Below are 24,113 nucleotides of genomic sequence, written 5' to 3' on the forward strand. Positions count from 1 at the left end.
GATCTTTGATCTTTTTCTTCCCCTTGAGTCGTTTGGCTTCTAATCCGAGAAAGGCGCGTAACTCACAACTAAACACAACACGGCACCTCCGGCGCTTCTGACCTAGACCCCGCCCCCAGGTAGCCCCGCCCTCTACCCCGCCCTTAGCCTCGGCCTCGCCCCCAGCCGCAGACCCCAGGTAACCGCGGCACGTTTCCACGCTCCAACGCAGTTCCTGGCGGGCGGGCGCGCGCACGCCAGCGGGCCGCTCGGAGGAGCGCCGCAGCGTCGATGGCGGGCGCGCGCCCGTCAGTCGGGCGTCTGGAGGAGAGCCGCGGCGTCGATGGCGGGCGCGCGCACGGCGCCGGCGGCCGGCGGCCATCTTTCCCCCCCCCTCCCCGGCAGCTGTTCCCGGCGCTAGTGTGGGTCCGCTTGGCTGTGGCGCCCTCCGCCTCGGCAGGATCTGTGGGGAGGCGTGGATGAGGGGGGAGGTGAGGAGGAGCCGCCCCCCACTGTTGCCGCGCCCCCACCTGAGGGCAGGCCCGGGTGGGCAGAGTCCCCCGGGCGGGCTCGGGGTCGCTCCGCGGCTCAGCCTCGTCCTTCCCGCCCGGACCGTCCCCCGGGCCCTGTCCGCCCGCCCGCCCGCTGCTGCTCTCAGGGTCCGCGGATCCCAGATGGGATAAGCTGTAAAGATGTTCAGTTTTGAAGGCGATTTCAAAACGAGGCCCAAGGTGTCCCTCGGAGGTGCGAGCCGGAAGGTAAGCGCGGCTCTGGGCCTCTGGGGCAGGGGAACGGGAGCGGCCGGGCTGGCGCTGGGGCCTGAGCAGGTGCGCGGGGCGGGGGTTGCCGCGCCCCGGACCCTGCGGGGAGGCAGGAGGCGCGCAGCTCTCTCGGTGTACGTAGCTAAGGACACAGTGTTTCTTCTTGGAAACGGGCTGCGCTACTTTGTTACGCCCGAGCCGGCGCAGCGCTTCCTGGAGGGCGCTCCCCGAGGGGTCCCTGTCGAGGGAAGTAAACAGGACGCGTGCGCCCTTGTCCGCAGCCTCCGAAATCCGGACCGCACGCCCATCGGCCGCGCCTCCCAGGCCGAAACTGTGAACGTTATTCTTTCCCGGCCTTTGGAGACTTTTCCTGCTGCGAGTCTTAGATTTGTTTAGGAGAAGGCTGGACGAGCCGCAGTAACTCGGCACAGAAACAGCCAGCCGGCCGCGGGTCCCGGCTCCGGAACTACGACCCTCGCTCGCAATGGGCCTGGCTACCCGCGCGCCACTGACAGGTGTGCTCCAGGCATCCCGCTTGCGGCCGACCCTGTGCTGTCACCCGGGAACATCTCCGCTCCGAGGAAGGGAGCTCTTTGATCAGCATCTCAAAGGGCGGTCGAACGTCTTTCTTTTTAGCTGTGCAAACGGTTGTCTTTTCTCCCGCTTTTCACTGAGGTGCAGACCCTGCATCACTCGGGGTCACACACGCTTCCTCCCCGTGCTGGGGGACTGGAGGGGAGGTGGCGAGGAAGGGGTCTTACCAGGAGGGCACCCAGAACTCTGGAGCGAGACTGGCATCTTGTGCCTCCTGGAAGTCAGTGCCTACCTGCAGGCTCCTCCCAGGTGAGGCTGTCTCTCTGTCGGCCCGCAGAGGGGCTGATTGACCTAACAGGTGGCTGTAACACGGGAACACGGGGGGCGGGGGGAGGCGCGTGCTGCACTGTAGGTTCAACGTGAAGGATTTTACCTGTGGACACACCCATGTGACCTCCAGTCGTCCGTGTTGTTCTCAGGCTCCGCTCCTCCTGCCCCCTCCCGCCCAAGTCCCAGCCCGAGATTCCCACCCTCTTTTGACACAGGTCAGTTTTCCCAGGGGAACATCATGTGAAGGGAGTCTCAGACTGTTTCTCCTTTTTTGTTGGATCTGGCGTCGTGGCTCACTCAGCGTATTTCTGGGAGGTGGAATCCACCCATCTGGGCTCGTGGCATTGTGTGAACACACTGCCGTTGACCCACTCTTCTTTATGAGTGTTTGCGTGTCACTCTGCCAGGGGCACACTCAGAAGCTGGGTCACACGTTACTCAGATTCACCTCCCCAGGGGTGGGCTAGCTCCACATTCCCCGTCCCAACTCTGCAGGGCCTGAGGGTGCATATGTCTCCACTTCCTTGCCAACACTTAGTATTGTCGGTCCTTTTAATTCTGGCAGTTACAGTAGGGGTGTAGTTTCATTGTAGTTTGAATTCTGCTTCCTGACAACTGTGATGTTGAACATTTGTGCACATGCTTCCTTTCCTTAATTCTCTGTTCTTTCCCTTAACTTTGTTTTTGTAAGTTTTTTTTTTTTTTTTTTTTTGAGAAAGGGGAAAGGAGGGAGAAAGGGAAAGAAACATCATTCGGATGCCTCTCACACACTCCCTACTGCCTGCAACCCAGGCATGTGCTCTGACTGGGAATTGAACCGGCAACCTTTCGGTTTGCACACCAGCGCTCAGTCCACTGAGCCACACCAGTAAGGGACCTTATTTAAAAGCCACAGTAATGATCTCTCCTCTGTGTCTTAAATTATTTGAAATCTTCCCTTCTTTCGTGACCTTCGTGGAAAACTGAATAGTTGCCACCTCTTGCGTAAATACATCCTTTTTCCCCAAAGTAAACGCGTATTTTTAATGTTTATTTCTGAAGGCTCTGTGTAGGATCTGAAACATTTTAAGGAAACGTCTGTGCCCTCATTACAGTCTTGTTGGGAACATGAGACTTAAACAATTAAAGGTTAGATTACAATAGAGGGTTATTGTGACATCTTGCCTTCCCATGGGAGCAATCTAGGAAAGGATAACGCTGTCTGGGGCTTGGTCCCGGAGGATGAGTGGGACTGGGGCAGGTGAGGGACAGCCAGGGCGTCCCAGTGGGTGGGAGGGCGTGCGCAGAGCTAGTTCTCGCTGGGTTCCACTGACCCTGAGTCACACCAGCTTCTACTCTCAGGCGTGTCTGAAATCCAGATACATCGTGGTGGCGTGATGTCGTTTATTGGCAGTGCCCAGAAGAGTGTCTTGGGAGTTAATTTGATTAGAGTGTAGGAATCCACTGAAACCAACTTAGTGGCAAAACAGAAGTGCACGGGGAGGAGAGACAGCAGCTCACAGAGCGGCAGGGCAGCGGCCTGTCCACACAGCAAGTCATCTGCACCCAGGGGCTCCTCGCTCCCTGGGGCCTGTCTGCTGCAGTCTTGGCTCTCTGCAGGCTGACTTTCCCCTCTCACCTGCAGTTGGTCCTGGCTGAGTATGATTTCCTAGTTCAGTGTCCAACAGAGGCAGTTGGGTCTCAATGTTAATTCTTTTTTTTTAAGATTTTATTTATTATTTTTAGACAGAGGAGAAGGGAGGGACAAGGGGAGGGAGTGAAACATCAATGTGTTGTTGCCTCTTGTGCCCTTTACTGGGGACCGGGCCACAGCCCAGGCATGTCCCCTGACTGAGAATCGAACCAGTGACCCTTTGGTTTGCAGGCTGGTGCTCAATCCACTGGCCGGGGCTCAATTTTAATTCTTAAAAGAGGGAATCTGTGGGCCCAGGAGGTTTTCACCTGATGAGTTCAGTGTAGGCCAGAGCCATTGCTGCAGTCAGAACCCTGTAGACGTGTGGGGTCTGTGCAGTAAGAGGGAGTGCTTGCCAAGTGAAGGGTCCAGGTTCCTGTGGACCTGAGGTAGATATGTGTGGATTTGGGACCTAATAGCAGGTGGAGGCTTAGAATGAAGCCACCTAGTAAGAATGCGTCGTTTCCGACCAGGTGGAACTTGTGGGACATTGTAACATTTAATAAGTGGGGCGGGCGAGTGTGTAGGAAGGAGTCATGTGGGGTGAGGGCAGGGTGCCCACAAAGCCTAGTGTGGTGGGGGTGCAGTGAGGAGAGACTAACCACTAGGAGGACCTGGTGGCTTTAGAGGGAGTGGGTGGCAGGGCAGCAGGGGCTGGAACTTAGAGTGCGGCACTGGAACTCAGTGGGGGTGGTGAACGGGGAGTCACTGCAAAGGACCCCAAGGAGATTGTGCTCAGGGTCTAGGAAGGTACTTGTTTTTTTGGATGGGAGAGAAACTTGAGCAAGTTTAGAGTAGGAAGGGTTGCAGGCTCTCAGGGGCTGGCAGAGGCAACAGTGAGGAGAAGCCGGTGAGCAGAAGAGGGAAATACTATGAGATTCAAAGGAAAGAAATGGAGGTGGATACAGAAGAGTTTATAGAGAGGAAGGAAAATCAATCTTTTTAAACTTTCCATGATAGTTGAGGTAAAAGTGGCAGTAGAATTAATATTTTTTTTAATGTTTATCTGTTGCTTTAAAAAATAGACTTTTTTAGAGCTTTTTTTAGGTTTACAGAAAATTAAGAGATGGTGCAGAGTTCCCTTTTCCTCCCTTTCCTCCACCTGACATTTCTCCCGTTACTAGCATCTGGCAGTAGTGTGGTGCATCTGTTACAGTGGATGAACCCGTGTGGATGCATTAAAGTTCCCTCTGTGTTGTGCTTTCTGTGGGTTTGGATGAGTGCACAGTGATGTGTGTTGGATGTTACAGTATAACACATGATACTTAGTTGCCTTTTACTTACGAACACACCCTCCCCCTTCCCTTACTCTGGTTTAATGCAAAGGGAAGTGTCTTTCTGGAATGTTTTTTTGAATTGTGTGGAACTGTTAGTATCCTGTCAGTGCTGGAGAGTGAGAAATACTAACTTCAGACACATGTGAAACTGATCATTCTGTTTATATTGGTAAGTGGAGGAAATTGCTAATGAAAATACCCAAATGGATGAATAGTAGAAACTTCATAACTGTTTTTTTTAAGTCAAGATATCAACAAACATGCCACAATTCCTTTTTAAAAATGGTTAGCAGTCAATTTGAGCATTTGATTTTTTGGAAATTGTCATGTTATATAAATTTTCTGTGACATATATTCATTTTTTACCATAATTTTTTTATTCGAATGAGTAATGAAATTAATTTAAACTACATATGACTTGCTTTTTTTTAAAAAATTTTTTTACTTGCTTTTTTAAAAACTTCATTTTGTTACCACTAAGGTTATTTGCATGAAGAAAGTAGTTTTTCCCCATTTAAAAACATGTCTGTTAAAAAGCATTTGTGAAGTCTGGTTGCACTTAATGTTCAGAGGAGATAAGGTGAGGGCCCACAGCTCCAGGATCTTCACTGCGGCTCACCGGTGGACGGCCAGGGCTGGAGCCCCAGCCACAGCCACAGGGGTGTAGGGGACAGGAGAGCAGTGGTCTAGTCACCCAGGAACACAGGGTGAGCATGCTCAGCGGGGTGGCTTCTGCCTGCTGTGAGGAGCCCCTGACCTTCCTGGGCCTGTGGGACGTGAAGGGGAAGGTGTTTTCAGGCACAAGTGTGATGAACGGGAGCCACATGCTTGTCCGAGTCAGTCTGAGTGAGCCCTGTGCCGGCAGCTCGGTGTTCCTCCCCTGCCCCTTAGTCACGGACTCACTCTTGGTCACACCAAGCTGTGTTCAGAATTCATGCTTGCATGTGGCTTTGTGAGTGTTTTGTTCTGAAAGGCGTGAGTGTGAGGACGTGATATGTGCACAGGGACAGTGATCGAAGCAGAAGAGTCAGGTCCCTACCTTTCACCACCATGCTCGTCCCCCAGCCCCTGGTCCCTCCAGTCACTGTCCCCAGATTCTCACTGGTCTGCACAGAGCTATTTTCTGAATCTGTGAGGGGGGCCCAAAAAATGGGATTTTTTAAAAAGATTTTATTTATTTATCTTTAGAGGGGAAGGGAAGGAGAGAGGGAGAGAATATCAATGTACAGTTGCATCTCGTGGGTCCCCTGCTGGGAACTGGCCTGAAATCCAGGCATGTGCCTTGACTGGGAATTGAACCTCGATCCTCTGGTTCACAGGCCCGCGCTCAATCCACTGAGCTACACCAGCCAGGGCAAATGGGATTTATTTATAAAATGTGTACGTATTCTGACATATGTAGACTTTGGTCACCTTGAAAATCTTCTCCTTGGATGCAGTACACCTATTAAGACTTTTTCCACTGCTCAAAACAGTTTTCAAACCATCAATTTTGATGCCTTTTGGTGCGTCTGCCTTTTTTTTGTTTCTCCTCTTCCACATCAGCAAAACATTTCCCTTGGAGGACTTTTATTTCATCTGGGGAAACAAAAAAAGGTCAACTCAGTGAATAGGGAGCGTGGGGCACAGCGGTCATGCCTTTTTTGGTCAGCAGCTGCTGGAACGCAGCTGCATGTGGACAGGTGAGGTCATTGTGTCGTCAGTCACCCATCAGGAACTGGGCAAGCGTGTGGAAAGGGTCTTCCAAAAATTCACTAAGCTTGGCCACAGCGGGACGCAGCCTCACACAACACAAGCTGGTCCGCCGATCCAGATGGGGTCCGAGATCGTGCATCCAGCGAGGGAAGCCTGTCCTGTAAGGGGCCCGCCCTCCATGAGATAATTTTGGGGTCCCTCCAGATTCACTGAGGTGTGTACGTTCCTCTTGGTTCAGACACACAGCGGAGCCCATTGAACAGGTCTCCACGAGACCTGCAGGGGGCAGCTCCAGGTGCGCGCACACGTACGCCTGCTGCGTCCTGGAGAAGAGCTGGTGACGCGGAGCACGCAGGCGCACAGCTGGTGTAGCTGCCACGTCTTTGATGGCCATTAAGATGGCTTCCGTTTTGCTAATTTAAACACTTTGCAGTGCATGCGCTTGGTGGGTGCCTTCGATGTGTGGAGGTGCGGTTTCTAGAAGCTCTAGGTCAGAGCTGGGTGCACTCTGAGTCCCAGTGGGAGTCTCCAGATTGCTCTCTGAGGCTCTGTCAGTGCTTGCGAGTAGCGGCCCCTCTGCCCCTCTGCCCCTCTGCCCCTCTGCGTCCCAGCCCCAGCCCGTCCTGAGGCGTCAGGGCTGCTGCTGAGGCGGCTTCAAAAGCCCCTTTCACTGTGCGCCTCAGCATTTTTCCCCAGGTGAGTAAGGATGAACTTCTGTATGTGAAAGACATGTTTGTTTATTTCTCTATGCACTTTATACCTTTTTCCTATTGTTGAATCTCTTAAAAGGATTATTGAGTGTTTTTACATATAGTTTTTCAGTGTTGCAAATATTTATTGCTATTTTGTCACTTTTTAAACTTTGGTTATGGTATTTTTCTATGTAAAAAGTTTTAATTTTTACGTAGCCAAATTTGGCATTCTTAATTAGAGGTCGAAATAACCTAATGACAAAAAGAAACAGATCTAAGTGTGTTATCTTTCTTAGAACATCCTCTTCCTCGATATTTTTTTTTGAATACATTTTATTGATTATGCTACTACATTTGTTCCAGTTTTCCTCCTTTGCCTCCTTCTACCCGGTACCCCCCACACCAGCATTCTCTCCCCCTTGGTTCATGTCCATGCATCGTGCATGTGAGTTCTTTGCCTTCTCAATTTCCCACACTGTTCTTAACCTCCCCCTGTCTATTTTGTACCTACCATTTATAAACATTTTTATTTACTTTTAGTTTTAGAGAGAAGGAGAAAGAGGGAGAGAAACATCAATGTGTGGTTGCCTTATATGCACCCCCTACTGGGGGGACCTGGCCCACAATCCAGGCATGTGCTCTGACTGGGAATCGAACCAGCAACACTGGTTTGCAGGCTGGCACTCAATTTGCTGAGCCACACCAGGCCCTGTGTGGCTCTTAATTCCTGTGTCTTTTCCCCATTCTTCCCCCCACACTGCTGATAACCCTCCAAGTGATCACCATTTCTTTGATTCTATTTCTGCTCTGCTTGTTTGCTAAGTTTCTTACTTGCATTGAATTATTGATGTTTAGTACCACTTTACTGTTCATAGTTCTGATCTTCTTTTTCTTAGATAAGTCCCTTTAACATTTCGTATAATAAGGGCTTGGTGAAGGTGAACTCCTTTAACTTGACCTTGTCTAGGAAGCATTTTATCTGCCCTTACATTCTAAATTAAAGCTTTGCTAGGTAGAGAAATCTAGGTTGTAGGTCCTTGCCTTTAATGTCTTCAAATACTTCTTTCCAGCCCCTTCTTGCCTGCAAAGTTCCTTTTGAGAAATCAGCTGACAGTCTTATGGGCACTCCTTTGTAGGTAACTATCTCCTTTCCTCTTGCTGCTTTAAGATTCTCTCTTTATCTTTAATCTTTGGCATTTTAATTATGATGTGTCTTGGTGTGGTCCTGTTTGGGTCCAGCCTGTTTGGGACTCTCAGTGCTTCCTGGACTTGTAGGTCTATTTCCTTCACCAAATTAAGGACATTTTCTTTCATTATGTTTTCAAGTAAGTTTTCAATTTCTTGCTCTTCCTCTTCTCCTTCTGGCACCCCAGTGATTCAGATGTTTGTATGTTTGGAGATGTCCCAGAGGGTACTCATACTCTCCTCATTTTTTTAAATACTTTTTTCTTCCTGCTGTTCTGACTGAATGCTTTTTCCTTCCTTGCATTCTAAATCACTGATTTTGATTCTCAGCTTCATCCCCTCCACTGTCGGCACCCTGTGGGTTTGTCTTTATTTCACTTCATGCAACCTCGGTTTCAGCCTGGGTGTTTTTGTGGGGTTGCAGTGCCCCGTGAGTTCTCTGAGCATCCTGATCGCCAGTGCTTTGAAGTCTGCATCTGATAGGTTGCTTATCTCTGTTTCGTTTAGTTATTCTGGGGTTTGGTTCTGTTCTTTCAGTTGGGCCATGTTTCCTTGTCTCCTCGTTCTGGCAGCCTCCCCGTGTGTGTGTCTGTGTATTTGGTGGGGCTGCTTTGACTCCCAGTCTTGGTACATCTGAGAAGTTGTGTGGGGCGGAGCCTTAGGTGATTGCCAGGGCGAGACAACTCATGTCTCCGCCCTGTGGCTGTATGTAGCGGGGGGGGGGGGGCTCACAGGGGACAATGCTGCTGCCTGCCCCTTGGAGTTTTCCCCAGGGGGAAGCTGTTTCCCCACTTCTCTTTGTCCCCGTGTGCCGCTGGTGCCCTTCCAACTGATGCTGTGGTGCTGACCCCAGAGGGAGTGGGTCTGTGTGAGTTTCAAGTCATTGCGGGTGCTTTAAGAGGACCCAGTTTCTTCTGCTGCCCCAGCCATCACTGGGCTTTACAGCCAGAACTTATGGGGACTTATCTGCTGGGACCCTGGGCTGTGTGGTCTGGCCTGGGGCTGGGATCCCTCCCTTCGGAGGTGTCCCTTCCAATCTTCTCCTCTACCACACGTGGGTGTGGGACTGCCCATCCACGCCTCTGCCCCTCCTACACTTCTGGAGGAGTGTGGCCTCTTTAAGTCCTTGGTTGTCAGACTCCCACACAGCTCTGTTTTCTGATGGGTCTGCGTGATGTTTGTTTCATAGAGTAAATGTGTGTTTTGATGTAGTTGTGTATGGAGGTGACGCCTGTTTACCTGTGCCTCCACCTTGGCCAGAAGTCAGGATTAGTATATTCTCATACTGTCCATGTATTTGTCAGTGCTGTGCTGTGTATGTAAATAAACGTGAGGTTGATCAGGAGTCTGTTTCGATGTGACGACTTGGGGATACGATGTCATCTGTCTAGCCCACTCAGCCTTTCAGCACTATGTATTTCTCTGTAGCTTTGAGGTGGCAGCTGGGTCATGGGTCTCTTCCTAGAGACCTCTGACCCCAGTGTGTCTGGGCACGCTCAGCCTTTGTTGACCTAGGTCAGAGTGTGTCCCAGAGTGCTGTGTGTGGTGACTTAGGAGGTGTATGGAGGAGCATCTCAAATGCCTAGTGGCGTTTGCTCCAGTGTCTGGTCTGCCACGTCCCTTAGGCGCTTGTTTGTGGCAAGACCGGCCTGGGAGCTTTGTGGTGAGCCAGGTGTTCGGGCTTGTGTCAGCTTCTGGGGGCTGCCGGCTGGGCGTGCACGCACAGCGTGGGCTCTCTGTGGCCTGGCCTGTTTGCTCGGGTGGATCCCTGTGCACAGGGCCTCCTGGGCGCTGCTTCAGGTCTGCCGGTCTCTGTCCGCCACGTGGCGAAATGCCCCTGTCAGACGTCGACTGTGTCTGCTCGTGTGAGCCGCATGCAGGTGCTGGTGATTTTGAACTCGGGTCGTGCTTCTGCCTTCGTTTTCTGGCACCTGACTGCTGGGCCTGACGTGGGTCGGGGGAAAGAAACACGGTGTCATTTCTGAATGCTGCCTCATACATTCAGGCACAGAGGGTAGTCAGAGTCACCATCATTTGTCCACGTGTCCAGTGAAGACCACAGTGATGGCCCACTGGGACATGCTTCCAGTCTTGTGCCCTTAATCAGCTGTGCCGAAAACAGCAGCCAGCACGGGGCAGGTGTTGAAATCTGGTTAGGAGGCCGTCTGAGCAGAGGGAGCCCCTTGTGGGCAGAGTCCTGGTGAGAGGCTGCCACTCAGGCTTCATGTGGCAATGACAAGGCACATGCCTCCCAGACCCCGCTAAACTCTCAGGAACAGTAGGAAGGACTGCTCAGTGGCCTGAAAGCACACCCACACGGCGATGGCAACAGTGTGAGACTATGAGGACTGGGGATGGAGCCGAGGGCGCGGTGGGTGAGGTCCCGGGGAGGGCGGCCTTCTCACACAGTCCTTCGCTGTCAGTGAGCCTGCGGCCTAATAAACAAGCTCTGAGAACATGTGCTAACTCATCAGCTAGAGGAGATCTTTTAAAGTCTGCAGGCAGACTTTCATGACAAACTAATGCAGGCGCACACGTGGTATCATAGGAAAAGCAGACATGGTTCAGATCGCCACAGAGGTTCCACGTGGGGTTCAATCTGGTGTGCCCCTATACCAGAACTTGACCTTCTGGACCCACAGGCAGTCTGTAAACTGCACAAGTGCAGGACTAGTGAGGAGGGATCAGCACCCAGTCAGGCGTCAGTGCAGGTGGCGGCTTCATCCTGCAGTTCTGTGACATTGGTGCCCCTCCCCGCCCCATGCCAGAAGCAGAGGATGTTCCCTTGGCTGTTACTGCAGGAGGGTTGCCAGGTCTCTGTGGGTAAACCTTTCACCCAGAGCCACGGAATACATGCCTTGACTATGGGGAGGGAGTCGTATTTTGCATGCTGCATTCACAGAGTTAAGAGTGAGGTGCATGTGAGTGTGGTGAACGGCTACAGGCCCTTCCGCCACCCCGGAGAGACTCCTGTGCAAGACCAGTGTGCGAACGTCACTGAGTGAAAGGGCGCGTTCGGGAAGTCAGGCCTGTCTGCTTTCTGACACAAAGGTTTGTCGAACCAGATTCCCATTTTTTATTTAGTTCCCTCTACATACCAAATAACTTTTATCAAAATTTAGTTTTACTAATCATGAAAAAAATTTCTTTTGCAAATACATTTTAAAGTTTGGTAGCAATAGAGAAATGGACTTTCCACTTCCAAAAATGGAAGTTTTTGTTGGATGGTTGGCGACACCCCGGGCAGCTGTTAGAGCTGATGCAGGAGGAGGACGCGCTGCTCAGGGCACCTCACCCCCCCCCACACACACACACACCCCGGGGCTGCTCTGTCCTCACAAGCAGGGTGTCCGCTGCACTCCAGCCTCCTTCCCTGTCCTGTTTCACTTGGAGGTGTTTGTGTATAAGAAATCAGGTTTTATTCTGTAGAAACTGCCACAAAGTACTGACTTGCATCAGATCTAGGACCTCTCATTTCTCCGATTTCTCATGAAGTTGAACAGTTTGATTGGATGATCTGTAGAAATATTTTTGGGTCCAAGCATTCCATAATGTTTGTATCTCTTTGTGTTTAGGAAGAGAAGGCTTCTCTTCTACATCGAACTCAGGAAGAAAGAAGAAAGAGAGAGGTAAACACAGCTTGGGGACAGTCCGTAGATGGGCACTTTCCCACGTCTCTGAAGTCAGTCTGGGCCTCACTGTTTCATGTGTGGGTGTGTTGAGTGCGATGCATTTTGTGCACATTTATGAACACAGGCATATTGAGCTTCGGGAGCATTTCTGGATTGGTTGTCTCTGACAGCAAGCCATGCAGCCTGAAAGCAGTGGAGAGAGTGGGCAGGATGGGCCGTCTCCAGGACAGGTGGCACTCACAGAGATGCGAGGCTATGTCACCTGTCCGGCGGAGGATCGGTCTTCCTGTCTCTGCAGAGTTTAACTTCTGACTGCTTCATTTTCTGGGTTTGTTTTGTCTTTATGGAAATCTTGGTCTCTGCATCTTCAAAACGAGTAGCATGCAGGAGGTTATTTACAGATGCATGGGAAGTGTGCCTCTTAGCACACAGTAGGCTCTCAGATGTGGTGCCTGCAGTGTTTCAATGATGCTGAAGAACATGGATTTTTGCTTGGTCACTGAAGACAGTCTCGGGTCAATAAAAATTGGAATTTTCTGCTTTGAAACAAGAATGACTTTTAAAATATTTAAAGGCATTTTTAAACGTCTCACTGTGCTGGTGGGGTTGTAACATAATGTAGCCATTTGGGAAGACAGCCTGGCAGCTCCCCAGGTGCTCATTTCGCTCCTGTACTCACCCGAGAGGAGTGACAACCACTCGTCCACGCGAACGCCTGTTCAGGCACATCCACAGCAGCATGATTGCAGGGGCCCGAAGTAGAAACAGCGCACATGTCTGTCAGCTGACCGCCAGTGGGTAGCCGCAACAGGGGCACCCATGCAGTGGGTGTTCATTGGCTGTGAGAAGGACTGGAGGACTGATGGGTGATACCAGGAGGGCGAGTCTCCACACGTCATGCGCAGTGAAAGCCAGCCCTCAAACAGCCACCTGCTCTGTGACTCGTTGTCTGGGGTGGGCGGAGTAGACTGCTGCGTGTGGAAAGCGCATTCCAGGGGTTGTCAGGGCGCAGGAGGTCGGGGCGAGGTGACTGCTGGTGGGCCCAGCTGTTTGGTGAGTGGGCGTCGCGAGTGTTCTGAACTCAGGCAGGGACAACGGGCGCACAGATGTGAACGCCTGTCTGTTAGAGACGGTCGATGGCACACTCGAAAGAGGGGATTGTGTGGTGTGTGAACTATATAGCTGTAATTTCTTTTTATTGTTTTGTTTTGTTTGTTTGTTGGCTGTAATTTTGTTTAAGTCTGTGCTAACCGGATGTCATTTCCCCGACTCTCACTGGCTGCTCTCCTCCTTCAGGAAGAAAGGCGAAGGTTGAAAAATGCAATAATCATCCAGTCGTTCATTCGAGGCCATCGAGACAGAAAACAGCAAGTAAGTCTGTGTATGGCCTGAGAACGCGTTGGAAGGGCACGCGAGAGCTTGTTTTAAATAATGCCTGGGATTCTTAGAAGTGGAATTCATTTTGTGTGGTCTTTAAAAAATATTTTATTTTTAGAGAGAGGGGAAGGGAGGGAGAAAGAGCGAAACATCAGTGTGGGTTGCTTCTCATATGCCACCAACCAGGGACCCTGCCCGCAACTTAGGCATGTGCCCTGACTGGGAATCAAACTGGAAGCCCTTTAGTTCACTGGCCGGCATTCGATCCACTAAGCTCCACCAGCCAGAGTTATTTTCTATGTTTCTTGTACACGCATTTAATGAACATTTATGTTTATAACAGCATGTCCCCCAACAACTAATTTTGTTGGTTTAGATTTATGTAAAGACTTACAGGGAGGTGTGATCCTGTTTTTGTTCGTAAGTAGTCAGATAAAGACAGGCCAGACTACAGCTAGAGATCTGAGCGGGGGCGTGGCAGCAGCCAGTCCCAGTGGGGGTTGGGGGACTGCCCGGCCTTCCCGGGGCTCCGCAGCCGTGGGGTCCCCACTGTCAGCATGCCCCGCTCCCGTGACAGTGTCCTGTGGTGTGCAGACTGCGGCAGGCCCTGCCCCCGCGCTGACCCGTGGTTGCTGTGTCTGCAGTACTCCATCCAAAGAGGCGCGTTCGACCGCTGCGCTGACTCCTCGCAGTCCGGCGGCACTCTCTCTATCGCTAACGGCCCCAGTCTGACCCTGCTGGTGAGGCAGCTTCTGTTTTTTTACAAACAGAACGAAGACTCCAAACGTTTGGTGAGTGTTAACTGCATTTTCACTTGTCCATGTTGACACAATCTTCCGCTTTTAACACACACTGGACAACCTCCGAGGCCCCGTCTTCACAATCTCCCCTTAGCCAGTGGCAGCAGGACGTTCCTGTGCTGGCGGGTGGGACCTTCTTAAAAATCAGTGCAGGTTGTCAAGAGGATTGTTCATTTTTTATTGTGGAAAATTTCACATGCGAGACAAAGTAGAGTACATTTGAGTACACTAGAGTACACTCACACGTGTCTTGGGTCCACTGTGGGCCCCAGACAGTCGTGGATGGCTGCTTTCCCTCCACACCTTCCTCACCTGTGCCCTTCAGATCTGTAAATACTTCAGTAGAAATCCCTAAATTATCGGGTCTCTTTCTTCCTTTTTTTGAAATCCTCACCTGAGGACATGGTACTTGATTTTAGGGAGAGAGGAAAGGAGGAAGAGAGAGCCAGTAAAACATTGATCCGTTGACTCTTGTATGCGCCCCTACCAAGGCCAAAACCGTAACCCAGGCAGGTGCCCTGACTGGAATGCAACCCCAAGCTTCTGGTTCACCAGACAGTGCCCAGCCAGCTGAGTCACACCAGCCAGGGCCGGTACTCTTTCTTAAAACATCCAGAATATAATTGGGCTACTTTAATTTCATAGGCTTCTAGTGCCGTCCACGATGAGGAACAGTGTGTGTTAGTGGGGGGTACACACAAAAGAGAGGTGAATAATGGGTGCCAAGGACAAAGGAATACCAGGTTGCCATCGGGGTTCGGCTTCTGGCCCTGGCACTGCTTCCTGAGTGAGCTCAGCTAGACTGCAGGGAGAACTGGGCCCATGTGGAGAGGCTGACCCTGGCTTCCCCGAGGGCAGGCTCTTCCCACGTCTATCTGAGGTCTAGAAGGGTCAGGAAAGTGTTCCAGCCTGTGGTCTGCTTTCTTGCTGCACAAACGTCCCAGTTTACTGTGCTCCGATGTTAGAGATGTGAGTGGAGCGGTGTCTCCTGGGGCCTCTCTCTGTGGAGCAATGCTGCTGCCCTCTCTGGGCACCAGCAGGGCCCCTCGGGCATCGCCCTCAGCTTCCCCGGGCACAACCATGTAGCCTTGCTTCCGCAGCCCTGCTGCTAGTCCAAGGCAGGTTCTCCCGTGCAGGGTCTCAACACCGGATAGAACTGATGCGTCAGGCCTGGCTGACAGAACAGGAGTGGGCCTGAGCACTCAGTGAGCAAACAAAAGAGCAAGCACAAGCAAACACACGTGGGGCGTCTCCTGCCCAGTCTTCATGTCCCTGATGCCCCCCGCCCCCCCCAGGGGAAGTGGCGCCGCTCCTGGTAGCTTCCCAAGATGCCCTGTGCGCAACTGAGCACGTGCTGCCCCACCCTCACGCCTCCCGCATCTGCTTCAGTGGCATCACATGTCCTCTGCAAGGACAGCGTGCTGCAGCTATGTCCCTTCTGCGCACAGTCCCTTTGCAGATTGTTCCAGAGTTAATGATGGCCTTGCTTCTGCGTAGTTTTCCTGGACTCTCTCACTGAAGTCTCCCTCCACAAGGACTGCCGAATGTGCCTTGGTGCACTCCACCGTGACCGAAGAGGCCTGGCCGCCTGGCTCTGTCTCCCCAGCGGTTCCCAGGGTTGAGCCCCTACCCGCCGCGTCCCACATGGTTGGCCAGTTGCTCTCCAGGCCTTTCTCCTACGAAGGCCTCTGGCTTGGCTTCGCCATCAGGCCCTCCCCACCTCCTGTCGCAGTGCTTCCCTTCTTGACTCCCTTGTTCTGTTGGTGTGTGTCCTTTGTCCACCTCCCAGGAAAGGATGAGTGAGAAGCAAAGTTTTAGAGCTACTCATCCGAGTTTAGTATGTGGCAGAGTTGAGCCAGAGGTTCCCCGTGGTAATGCTGCACTTCTGGCCTGTGCTGGTGCGTTTGTCAGAGCTGTGACCATTTGTCCGAGGCCAGTCCAGAAGGGGCTCAGGGAGAGTGTCGGCCTGCTGCGGGTCCCCTTTATGTCACGGACAACTTGAAACCTTACACTTGATCAGTACGTTCACAACCTTATTCTGGAGTCCCTAGTGTCGCCCTACGGACGTTCACAGTGTTGAGGTGCTGCATGTCCTGTTTTCGTGTGTCGCTAGACGGCCCACGCTGTAGAGCACAGCACAGGCAGGCAGGGCGTCTCTGCATCCCAGTGGTCCCTGAGGAGTGCAGACAGGTGGCCGGGAGCCCTCGGGCTGAACGTGCGCGTGTGCAGGTTGGTGTTGGCGGGGTACAGTTACTCCACCTGGCTTAGGGCACGCTCTAACCCAGGAGACAGACATGCTCGCTGTGGTGGTTTAACTGTGACACAGTCGATGTCACTCAGGTGTGACTCTCGGAGAGAAACCCCTGGAAGATAACAGAGGAAAGGTGCTGTGGCACATTCATGACAAGCTGTATTCAGGAGGCCCTCCTCTCTCTCACTGGTTCTGAATGAGTTCTAGGAACTGAACGAGAAACACATCCACAAACAGTAAAGTGGAGGAGATTTTGGTTAGGCGTTGGGCTTTTAAAATCCCAGGTTGCAGCTGCATCCACGTACACAGGCCTCGTGGGTGCAAGTCAGGTGGGAATCTGGCCGGTACTCGCTGAGCTCGCTGAACGACAACCCTGTGCTGGGGGACAGCAGGTCTGGCCATTGGACCCGCAGCTGACCTTTCCCCAGTGGTGCTGGGCACAGCCGACAGAGTAGACGTGCAAGGTGTGCGCCCTGGTGAGCGTGTGCAGGTGAACACTGTGGAAGGGTCCCCCCACTGGCCGGGTGCACAGCGTCACCTCACGTGTTGCTGCCTGGCCTTCTACTGAGGACAGTGGGGCCAAGAGCATCTCTCCTGCCAGGGTTTTGAGGGGTTGGGGCGGTGGAGGCCCCCCACGGAAGGGCAGTACAGGCACGGGAAGGGGAGCCTGGTGCCCCGGGTGGTGTGTGACTGGCAACGAGGTCCTCCTGGAGCTGGTGTCAGACTGCTGGTGTGCCAGAGGGACAGCTTTGTCCCAGGCCTGTCTGACTGCTGGGTGAACATGGTTTCAGTGGTAGATCAGTCACTTGGCCAGAGGCCGAGAGCCATTCTGCGGAGGACAGCTGGCGGCATGGGTGGGTGTGCCATGCGTAAACCTGCCCTGGAGGACTTGCCTCCCACCATGCCCGCCTGCCTGTTCACCACCCAGGGCATGGGAGGTGTCGCCACAGTGGCGAGCCGCTGGCTGTTCCGGCCGCGGAGCTGTAACGTGTGTGTTTTGCTGTTTCAGATCTGGGTGTGTCAGAACCTCATTAAGCACAGCGCTCTGTTTGTCCAGCAGCTGGACGGATCCGACAGACTCACGTGCTTGTTCCAGATCAAGAGGCTGCTGAGCCTCTGCTGCAGGTGAGTCCCCTCGTGGTCGGCAGTGTGCATGAGCTCAGCGACCGCTCTGGACATCTGGACGAGCAGAGTGCCGTTGGTTTCAGTGTCTGATGTGGAGGGGTTTTGTCTGTCTTTGCTACTGCGGGGCATTCTGTGTGTTACAGTGTTCGCTCCTGGTGAGTCTGGCCTGGGAGGTGAAAATGGAGATTTAGACGCCACGCAGGTGGTGGGCGCCGGCACGATGGGTGGGCCGAGCTGCTGGAGTTCGAGTTTGTCATGTGAGCCTGCCACTAGGCTCCACTGTGCCTACGCGGGAGCTCGAAGTCAGCCACTTCCAGGACTTCTTGGCTTCAGTCTAGGAAATGGCACATCTAAGTCATGTGAGCTCTCAGTACCTAAATGAGTGAGCAGGTGACAGCTCTGCTGTTGTTTTAAATGGTTGTCCCCATCTGAGCAGCAGCGCAGTTTTCAAGTGAATCTGAGCCTTCACTGTCCTTCCGGCTACTTTCCCAGAAGCTGTGTGTAGTGGCGTTTACTTAGGACTGCCATCAGGACTGGGCCTCATTAACCAGTTCTTCCGAACTATGGAGCTGGTCTAGGAAGTAGAGGCCCCGACCTCTACTGGGAGGGAGAGAACCCAGAGGGCGGCGAATCCCAAGAACTCCTAGTTTCTTCTAACCCCTTTGTGTTTGGGAAATGTCTACTTTGAAAAACACGATGTATACACTGTACACTGATTTTCAGTCCGTGGGCCACCAGAACGTCTAAAACACGCCACACCTGGCTGTTCAGTCAGCGGTACTGACCTCTCTTCCCTTAGATTGTCAAGTTAAAAAGTGACAGCGGCCAGCACAACAGCTGTCTGCTGTGAATGAATCCAAATCACACCTAGTTTCTGTCAGATCAGCAAAACACCTTTTTGGGTGGGCTGCAGAGCATTAGTAACTAGTCGTGTGAGCCAAGAGTTGACAAGGGTTGGGACTCACCACCCTAGAGCAAGTGCGGGCAGACTTTTCCATAAACATCCAGACGGTGGCGTCTTAGTCCGTGGCCACCGCCACCCTCCTCTTCACACGGCCCCGGGAGGGCGCAGCGCCTCCTCTCTCTGGGGCCACCCGCTGCTTGGGTCCACGCAGCCCCAGGTCGTCCTTTCTGGGCACCTGACATGCTTCAGAAAGACAGTCACTTAGCAGGTAATTCTAGCAGATGATATATCATTATGTAATTTTTCCTTTCTTCCAACTTCTTACTTTGAAAAGTTTCTGACACCACAGAAGTTGAAAGAACACCTTTACGTTCTCAACCTGGAGTCACAGGTTCACATCTGGTCCCACCGCTTTTTCTCTGCCCTGCACATGGGGCCATTTTTCTGAAGCGTCCGAGAGGATGTTGCAGATGTTGTGCCCCAAGACCAATGACACATGGGCTCCCATGAGGCTTGTCCTTGGCGGCCACTGCGGCGCATTTGTGTGGCACAGGGCCAGGTGGCCCAGTGGCCATCAGCTGGTGCTCGGGGACCACAGGCGGTGGGCCGGGTGGTGGCACTCGCTGGAGGGATGGCCTTGGTTGGACGTGGTGGATCCCAAAGAGGGCCTGCAGCTGAGAGTGTTCACTGTGCGGTTCCTCCCACGTGAAGTGGTAGGAAACTCAAACTAGTCTACGGTGACGGGGGTGGGGGGCTGGCTGCAATAGGAGCTGGAGGGAGGGGTTGACTTGAGGGGCCCAGGGGACCAGTGAGGATGGGTTGTTGCTGTGTCATCTGTCAGGATGTGTCGTGCCTGCATCGGTGCACGTGCGTGGTCGTGTGTGAGCTCTGTGTATGGAAAGTCAATTGTAAGAAAAGACATCGTCTTTATGACTTAATGATGTGACAGCTAACCCTTCCTTCTGCCTAGGGTTTTCATGTAATTCTCTTCAGTCAAAATTACGGGTGACTTAGGGCCAGGAAGCTATGCTAGCTGTCTAGCAGAGGGGACAGGGCAGGGATGGGAAGTTTTGAAGGTGTCTTGGAAGGAGAGAGCAGGGGCCCCTTTAGAGAGGAGAGGCCACATCTGAGCTGCTCCAGGCACAGTCCCCGGGCCTCAACCACTTGCAGCCGCACCCTGGTCCTCACGCTTCCCCGCCGTGCTGCCTTGGCAGTCTCCTGCATCCCGTATCTGTGCTCCCAGTGCCCCCAGTGCCAGCTTGCCTCCTGGCTCACAGCAAGGACTTGCAATATGGGCATGGAGTTGGCTGTGCTCTTGTCTGGGTCGGACCCGTGTTCAGGGGTCTCCTGGCACGAGGACGAAGTGGCTCAGACACTCACCATAGTAGGTGCTGGTGACCCGAGGGGCCTCGGGGTGGCATGTGCCATCTGGTCAGGGTGCGAACACGTCTTCTCGTCCCCACAGGTTACTGCAGAGCTGCAACGACGACAGTTTGAATGTTGCGCTTCCCATGAGAATGCTCGAGGTGTTTTCATCCGAGAACACTTACTTGCCTGTTTTACAAGACACTGGCTCTGTGGTGTCGGTCATTGAACAGATTTTGCACTACATGATTCAGAATGGTAAGTGGGGGCGGGTGGGAGCCAGGGCCGGCCTTGTGGGGTGAGTGTGGCCGCATGCAGGTGTGGCTTCAGACTTTCTCTGAGCAGCACATGTGACTTGGCACAGATGCACTGTGCACAGCTGGGGGAGCGCCTGCTGGGGTCGCACATCCAACCTCTGTCCTCCATTGCCCCAGCCTAACCTTTGAAACGTGCTCAGACTCCTCACTTACCTGCTTCTGGTGCATCGTATAAATGAAGGGAGAACGAGTGCCGCCAGCAGTGGCCCTGGGCACACTGCTCGCATGCTGTCTGCGGGGCTGCGGCCTGGAGACGCCCGCCAGCGCCTGTCCTGCGGAAAGAAGCGTGGAGTCATTACCTTTGTTCTCAGAGGAGAAGGCCACACTGGGCTGGCCAAAAGGTCCATGTGGTTTTCCCTGTAAATACACACCTTTCGTGTTCACGGGGAACTTGATCAGTCAGGATGTTTTGAGTGCGTTGGCTGTCTTCCACATGGTAGAATGTTGATCGTTCTCTATGAATGTCTCAATTCAATTGCTGTCAACTTCACCTGGTCTGGCTGACCGTGGAGGACCATCATCCAGCAAGGAATCTCCCACATGAAACTTTGCAAACTACTTTGACACACTTGGTCAGTCATAACACCTTCTCCATACACTGCAAAAATCTTTTCTAATATTTGCATTTTTACCTTTCTTAAAATGATAAAGCATAGCATACTGAAAAAGTTGCATATTTTCTTTCATCTTCAATATAAAAATAGCTACACAAAATTTCAGTTTCGATAAGTTTTTTTTAATGCACACCAATAGGACAGCTGTCAAAATACAACCTAAGAAAATTGTTTTGAGTGAAGTTAAAGACAACTAAGTGCAACTAGGGCCGTCGTGCGGAAACAACCACATGGGCTTCTTGGACGGCCCAACACTTAGTCCATTTGATTTCCCTTCCTCGCCCAGCGTTAGAGCTTCTTCGAGAGGAGCTGTGCTGCACAGCGCGTGGTCGCCTGGGTCTGAAACACCACTGAGGATACGCCAGTGGCTCTGTTTGGAGAAGGATGGGGAGATCCGTGTGATTTTAGAACGTTTATGATAAACATAATAAAACAAAACACTTAGGACTCTGACCCCCAGTGTTCTCAGAGGCAGGAAGTCAGAGCCCTCGGGGCTTACAGGGTGTTATCATGCTAGAAATAAGTGTCCTCAGGCTCAGGCATAGAACGGACCACAGGTGCTTCTGGGAAAATCAGGAGTGAGTGGGCTTTTGTTTCCTCGCAGGGATGAAGGGATGGGCTGATCTAGGGGCCGTCTAGCCAAGTGGACCCTCAGGGCTAGAGCTGTAAAAAATAAACGGAAATCTTACACATTTCATCCTTAGTGTTTGGCTCAGGTTTTAATGAAAGAAGCGCTACTTAGCTTGATGAAAGATTAGGGAATTAAAAATAAATTGAAATTTGTGGAATTTGGTCTTTTAAATACAAATTATCACAGAACTGGTCCAGTGTGTTAATCGATGTACCAAGTATATTGATTTAAGGCTACCTGTTCAATTAGAATTTTTACTTTTCTCGTTTTCTAGACGTAAAAGGTTAACTAAAATGTGCATTAGTTCGAAATGTGTCTAGGAATTGGAAATGATTCAAAAGCTTGCCCTGAAGCTGCTGCTTCTAGCATGTTCTGTGCTGCAGCCGTTTCTGAGCTGCTTTCGGTAGGGGCTCCTGACATCCTTCGTCTGCAGAAAATCCCGAAGGCTGTCTGCTCTGGCCCCTCCTGTTAGCGGGCCTCACCTGCGGTGACGGGGCACTGTCTCACCTGCAGCAGAGCTCGACACCCTAGGCGTGCTCCGCTCAGTCTGCTTCCCGAGTACCTCTTCACGTGACTGTGAAGAGGGTGGTGACACCTTTAGAAACTGTTTTTGTACTTACCCTGTTGTGTTCCACTGCTCGTCACCGCGCATGGGGTCAGAGGTGGGCGGCTGACAGTGGGCCTCACAGCGGAGGGTGCAGCAGGCACCACGTAGTGGTCGGAACACCAGTGCGCAGCAGGTTGGGCTGTCCTCAGAAACGAAGCAGGCAGGTAGTGGCTGCTCACGGCACCAGTGGTGTGTCTGGACAGTCTTGGGGGGCTCTCAGCTGTACCCGAAGTGTCTTCTCGCCACTTTATTAGGAAGGGGCATCTGTGCCTCAGAGACCGAGCAATCTAGGTGGTTGGCATTACTGGAGTCTGCCCCCTGCACACGCAGAGCCCACTGGAGGCGTAGGGCAGTCACGCTCCTGCTGACACAGATGTTGCCCTTGAAACAGTTGGGTTCCCCAGCGCCTGTGTTGGGGTCTGTAGACAGAGACGCTCCTCTGGAGGGGTTACAAGTCCTGGAGACAAGGCTGCTGCCCCGCCTAGGTGGGTGATGGGCCTGCCCTCTGGGCCTATCAGAAGACAGAGGAGCAGGGTGACTGCAGGATTCCAGGAGCCACCTCAGGTTGGTCGCTGCATGGAGCAAGGATGGTCTACATGCTAGAGAGGACGCAGTGCCATGGGTCGGAGCACATAGGGGTATAGGAGTCCTGAGTCAGCAAAAACCTCAGAACAGTGACTTGGAGGATGCTTCAGAGATGGATTTTTAACATCCCAGCATATGGGTCTTATTTGGATCCTGACTCAAGCCAACTAGTTTAATAAAACTTACAACATGAGATGATGGGAGACTCAAACACTGACTAGATGTTTGTGGTATTAAGGAATTACTGTTAATGTATTTTAGCTCTGATAATGGGATTTTTAAGAAGTTCTGGAGACTTCCGATCAAGATGGAGACATAAGTAAACACACTTTGCCACCTTGCACAACTACAGAAAAAAATTACAACCAGACCTCAAAACAACCCCCAGAACCATCAGAACATCAAGATCTGTGGACGTCTGACATCCAAGGATTTAAAGAAGCCACATTCATCCAGATGGATAGGAGGGGCGGAGATGGGCAGAGTAGCTCAGAAACCGGGTGTCGCACCTGGAGGCAGTGGAACGGGTGGTCCCATGTTCACGTGTGGCTGACATAGACCAGGAGACACACCTTGGGAGCAGAGGGTCCCAGGTTTCAGATCCAGGAAGATAAATCCCCATAACTTCTGGCTATAAAAACCAGGGGAGTTGGGGCAGTGGAAGGAACTGCCAGATTGTTAGGAGGCTCCCCGTAAAGGGCCCACACAGACTTAGGACTTGTGCAGACCCACCCCCTCTGGATTCAGCATCAGCACAGCAGCTAGGGGGCGCCAGTCACATACAGGGAGACAGTGAAGTGACTGGAAAGAGGGTGAATGCCAGGCACAGCTCCAGAAGCCAGGCAACGGCACTGTCCCCTGAGTCCTCGCACCACATAGGTGAAGTGGGTTTCCCCACCCTGGCGATCACCTAAGCTCCACCACACACAATTTACAGGTCTGCTATTCTACAACAGACCTTCCTACTAAGACAGGGAGTCAAAGCAGCCCCACCAAATACACAGAAACACACCCAGGGAGGCTGCCAGAACGAGGAGACAAGGAAACATGGCCCAACTGAAAGAACAGAACCAAACCCCAGAATAACTAAACGAAACAGAGATAAGCAACCTATCAGATGCAGACTTCAAAGCACTGGCGATCAGGATACTCAGAGAACTCACGGGGCACTGCAACCCCACAAAAACACCCAGGCTGAAACCGAGGTTGCATGAAGTGAAATAAAGACAAACCCACAGGGCGCCGACAGTGGAGGGGATGAAGCCGAGAATCAAAATCAGTGATTTAGAATGCAAGGAAGGAAAAAGCATGCAGTCAGAACAGCAGGAAGAAAAAAGTATTTAAAAAAATGAGGAGAGTATGAGTACCCTCTGGGACATCTCCAAACATACAAACATCTGAATCACTGGGGTGCCAGAAGGAGAAGAGGAAGAGCAAGAAATTGAAAACTTACTTGAAAACATAATGAAAGAAAATGTCCTTAATTTGGTGAAGGAAATAGACCTACAAGTCCAGGAAGCACTGAGAGTCCCAAACAGGCTGGACCCAAACAGGACCACACCAAGACACATCATAATTAAAATGCCAAAGATTAAAGATAAAGAGAGAATCTTAAAGCAGCAAGAGGAAAGGAGATAGTTACCTACAAAGGAGTGCCCATAAGACTGTCAGCTGATTTCTCAAAAGGAACTTTGCAGGCAAGAAGGGGCTGGAAAGAAGTATTTGAAGACATGAGAGGGAAGGATCTACATCCAAGATTACTCTATCCAGCAAAACTCTC

General features: G+C 52.0%; 1 protein-coding gene across 3 annotated transcripts in view; it reads left to right on the plus strand.

Annotated features, from left to right (window-relative positions):
* Nucleotides 1-346: 346 nt before the first annotated feature.
* UBE3C (ubiquitin protein ligase E3C) overlaps nucleotides 347-24,113 on the plus strand; it is a 73,621-nt gene continuing 49,854 nt past the window's right edge. For 2 of the 3 annotated variants that reach the window (XM_037131879.2, XM_037131881.2), the window contains exons 1-6: nucleotides 347-737; nucleotides 11,701-11,754; nucleotides 13,054-13,128; nucleotides 13,779-13,925; nucleotides 17,195-17,310; nucleotides 19,680-19,837. In XM_037131879.2, coding sequence (XP_036987774.2) covers nucleotides 672-737; nucleotides 11,701-11,754; nucleotides 13,054-13,128; nucleotides 13,779-13,925; nucleotides 17,195-17,310; nucleotides 19,680-19,837 — 616 coding nt within the window. In that variant the 5' untranslated portion in view covers nucleotides 347-671. The remainder of the gene's footprint in view (nucleotides 738-11,700; nucleotides 11,755-13,053; nucleotides 13,129-13,778; nucleotides 13,926-17,194; nucleotides 17,311-19,679; nucleotides 19,838-24,113) is intronic. The other variant, XM_037131880.2, reaches the window with a different exon arrangement.

Source organism: Artibeus jamaicensis, unplaced genomic scaffold (assembly GCF_021234435.1).
Source record: "Artibeus jamaicensis isolate MK-2021 breed Jamaican fruit bat unplaced genomic scaffold, CSHL_Jam_final contig_718, whole genome shotgun sequence".
Taxonomy (NCBI): domain Eukaryota; kingdom Metazoa; phylum Chordata; class Mammalia; order Chiroptera; family Phyllostomidae; genus Artibeus; species Artibeus jamaicensis.